At 35.6% G+C, this 4,017-nt stretch overlaps 1 protein-coding gene across 1 annotated transcript; it reads left to right on the top strand.

Annotated features, from left to right (window-relative positions):
• Positions 1-202: 202 nt before the first annotated feature.
• LOC129883534 (uncharacterized mitochondrial protein AtMg00860-like) lies at positions 203-1,749 on the top strand. Its single transcript, XM_055958173.1, has 2 exons — positions 203-371; positions 1,250-1,749. Exons 1-2 carry the CDS (start codon positions 203-205, stop codon positions 1,747-1,749), a joined length of 669 nt encoding a protein of 222 aa, XP_055814148.1.
• The last annotated feature ends 2,268 nt before the right edge of the window (positions 1,750-4,017 follow it).

Here is a 4,017-nt window from a genome sequence, read left to right as displayed (position 1 = left end):
TCCTAATGCTAAAAATGTTCTTCCCTTGCACATTGAGGGCTCAGTTCAGATGTCTTCTAATAATCCTCCTCAAACCAATAGAGGTGCAAGGCCTAAAAACAACCAAGCAGTGAGGGCAAGTAGAGAAAATCAAGCTAGCGCATCCAAAGCTACTGCACAAGCTTATGCTATAAGATAGAGAGATGATCAAGAGGAACAGGACATGGTTTTTGGTAAATTTCACTTATATGGCTTATCTGTGTTTACACTATTTGATCCTGGCTCTACACATTCCTATATTTGTTCATCACTTGTTCTTCCTGAAAATGTGAAATCTGTGAGACTTAACTTTGACGTTCTATTTGAAAGTCCTTTGGGTTACCAAGTTGTTTGTAATCAAATTTACCAAGCTTGTCCCTTCATGATTTAAAACCTGGTCTTTCCTACTGATTTGATTGAAATGCCTTTCCACGACTTTGATATTATTATCGGTATGGATTGGCTTTATAAATATCATGCAGTAGTGGATTGCAGGTACAAGCATGTGACTTTTAAGGACCCTACATTTTCACACATTATTGTACTAGGTGAAAGATCATTGTCATCTAATATTATTTCTGCGGCCTTTGCAAGAAAGATGATCCATCAAGGTTGTAGTCATATCATGCTCACATAATTGATACACGTGTGGAGAGTCCTAGTCTTAAAGATATACCTACTGTGTGTGACTTTTTGGAAGTGTTTCCAGAAAATCTTCCTGGGTTGCCACCAGAAAGAGAAGTTGAATTTCCTATCGAGCTCATTCTTGGATCTACTCCTATTTCTATCACTCCTTATAGAATGGAACAAGCAAAATTAAGGGAATTGAAAACTCAATTGCAAGAACTTCTTGAGAAAGGTTTTTTTAATCCAAATATTTCTCCTTAGGGAGCCCCTATGCTATTTGTGAAGAAGAAAGATGGTACTCTTAGACTTTTTATTGACTACAGGCAATTGAACAAAATAACAATCAAGAATAGATATCCATTACCAAAGATTGATGATTTGTTTGACCAGCTGAAGGGTGCTAATTTATTTTGAAAGATTGATTTAAGGTTTGGGTATCACCAACTGTGTGTTAGAAAGGAAGAAAATACTTTTAGAACTCGATATAGTCATTATAAATTCTTAGTGATGCCTCTCGGATTGACTAATGCTCCTATAATATTCATGGATCTAATGAATCGAGTATTTAAGCCTTATCTTAATAAATTTGTGGTGGTCTTTATAGATGATATTTTAATATATTCCAAGAGTAAAGAAGAGCATGATAAACATCTTCGAATTGTTTTGCAAACGTTGAAGGAGATAGAACCTTATGCTAAAATTTCAAAGTGTGAATTTTGGCTTAATGAAGTGACTTTTGTGGGACATGTTGTGCCAGCAAAAGATGTGAAGGTGGATTCTAGTAAAATTGAAGCAATTGTTGAATGGAAAACACCCAAAAGTCTTATTGAGGTAAGAAGTTTCCTGGGTTTAGCAGGATACTATAGAAGGTGTGTGAAAGGCTTCTCCATCATAGCCTCTCCTTTGACGAGACTTTTGAAGAAGGAAGTGAAGTTAACTTGGGATGACAAGTGCCAAGAGATATTTGAAACGCTCAAATCCTTGTTGACACAAGCTCATATACTTACTCTACCAATGGAGAGGAAAGAGTACGTGATATATAGTGACACTTCTTATCGTGGTTTCGGATGTGTTTTGATGCAAGAAGGGAAAGTTATTTCTTAGTCATCTTGGAAATTAAAACCACATGAATTGAATTATCCTACTCATAATTTAGAACTTGTTGCTATAGTGTTCACCTTAAAGATATAGAGGCATTATTTGTATGGAGAAAAGTGTCATATATTCACTGATCACAGAGCTTAAAATACTTGGGTACGTAGAAAAAGATGAACTTAAGACAACACATATGGATTGAACTCATCAAAGATTATGACTTCACAATTGACTATCACCCAGGTAATGCTAATGTGGTTGCAAATGCATTAAGTCACAAATCCTTTGCAAGATTGTATCTGAATCCTTTGCCTTTACTTCTGGAGTTAAGAGCCATGAATGTCCATTTTACTCTTGATTCATATGGTTCGGTGGTTTCTAATTTGCAAGTCAAGCCAATATTGTGTGAACCGGTGAAAGAAGGGCAAAAGTTAGTTGAGAAACTCATAAAATTGACCAAAGAAGTTCAAAAAGGGGAAAAGAAAGATTTTTAAACTAAAGGAGGATGGTGTCTTCTTATACAAAAATAGGTTATTCATTCCTAATTATGACAAATTGAGGAGAGAAATCTTGAATGAAGCACATACTTCTCCATATACAATGCATCCTAGAAGTACGAAGATGTACTAGAAAATCAAAGAAAACTATTGGAGTGTTGGTATGAAAAAAGACATTGCAGAGTTCATTTCAAAATGTTTGGTTTATCAACAAGTAAAGGCAGAACATCAGGTTTTTGGTTGGTTGCTATACCCATATCAATACCGGAATGGAAATGAGAGAAAATATTTATGGACTTTGTTTCTAGACTTCCTCGCATCAAAGAAATCATAATGCAATATGGGTGATAGTGGATAGGCTAACAAAGAGTGATCACTTCTTGGAAGTCAGAATGGATTAGCCACTTGAGCGTTTAGCAGAATTGTACATTAATGAGATTGTAAGACTGCATGGAATCCCTATTTCCATTGTATCTGACCGAGACCCAAGATTTACCTGTAGATTTTGGGGTAGCTTGCAAGAAGCCTTAGGTATTAAGTTGAATTTTAGCACTTCATTTCACCCCTAAACAGACGGATAGTCGGAAAGAGTGATACAAATTTTGGAGGATATGCTTTGAGATTGCGTTATTCAGTTTGAGGGTAGTTGGGACAAACACTTGGCTTTGATAGAATTCGATTAAAATAATAGCTACCAAGAAAGTATTGAGATGCCTCCCTATGAAGCCTTATTGGGAAGGAAATGTCGTACCCCTCTTTGTTGGAGTGAAGTAAGTGAAAGAAAGCTTGTTGGTCCTGAAATTGTGCAACAAACAGAAGACAAGGTAAAAGTGATCAATGATCATCTAAAAATTGCTTCTGATAGAAAAAAGTCATATATTGACCTGAAAAGGCGTGATATTAAGCATCAAGTTAGTTATAAAGTATTCTTAAAGGTTTCTCCATATAAAAAGATTATGAGATTTGGCCAAAAATAAAAACTTAGAGTCACGACCTGACCTAAGGCCTAGTCATAACACGACGTTTGAAACCCCAAAGGGATCCAACCAAGCTTCTTGTACATATCATAAGCATATATAAGGTAAAATAAAAGCAAAAACATCATAAGAGAGTCTAAACTATGAATAGAAATTTAAGAAAGTCACATGACACTATAAACTCGAATCATTTATCCAACTAGATGCCTCTACTCATGAATATGGCTAGGGACTAAGACATGTCCCTAGCTCACCCTCAATAGGAAACATAGAAAAAATCTTTGAAAACAATAAGTATAATTAGTCCCCGATAAATGAGGACTCACTAAAACACCACCGGATAGAAAAGCTTAACTAGTCACATAGATGAGTATGATATTCAACCTCAACCTCTACATTATAAGAAAATATAGGCAAAAGGTATGCATTAGTACGTTGGAATATACTAAGTATGAAGGCGTGACATGCAACACAAATCATGGAATGCAATGGTCAAGTAAATTACATGATAACATAAGGTAAGTAAAGTTATGAGAAAATCTTATTGCCAAAGCATTTAAAAAGCATAATTTAAAATCATAGCATACATAAGAGATCATACATATGCGGGATAGGAACCATAACCGACAATAAGACCATACGAGTTATAACATGGAATCCCGTTATCTCCCTATTCAATGAAGAAAAAGGGAAATCACTTGTAAAGGTAGACTCTACCCCACTAGGTGGGTCATACATATGCTATATATGGATCCAATAGCTAGGCCATGAAGGCAACCTACGGTTGCACGTAGTTTATGGGA

The sequence above is a fragment of the Solanum dulcamara genome, chromosome 3 (assembly GCF_947179165.1).
Source record: "Solanum dulcamara chromosome 3, daSolDulc1.2, whole genome shotgun sequence".
Classification (NCBI taxonomy): Eukaryota; Viridiplantae; Streptophyta; class Magnoliopsida; order Solanales; family Solanaceae; genus Solanum; species Solanum dulcamara.
This window is presented reverse-complemented; position numbering and strand designations above follow the sequence as displayed.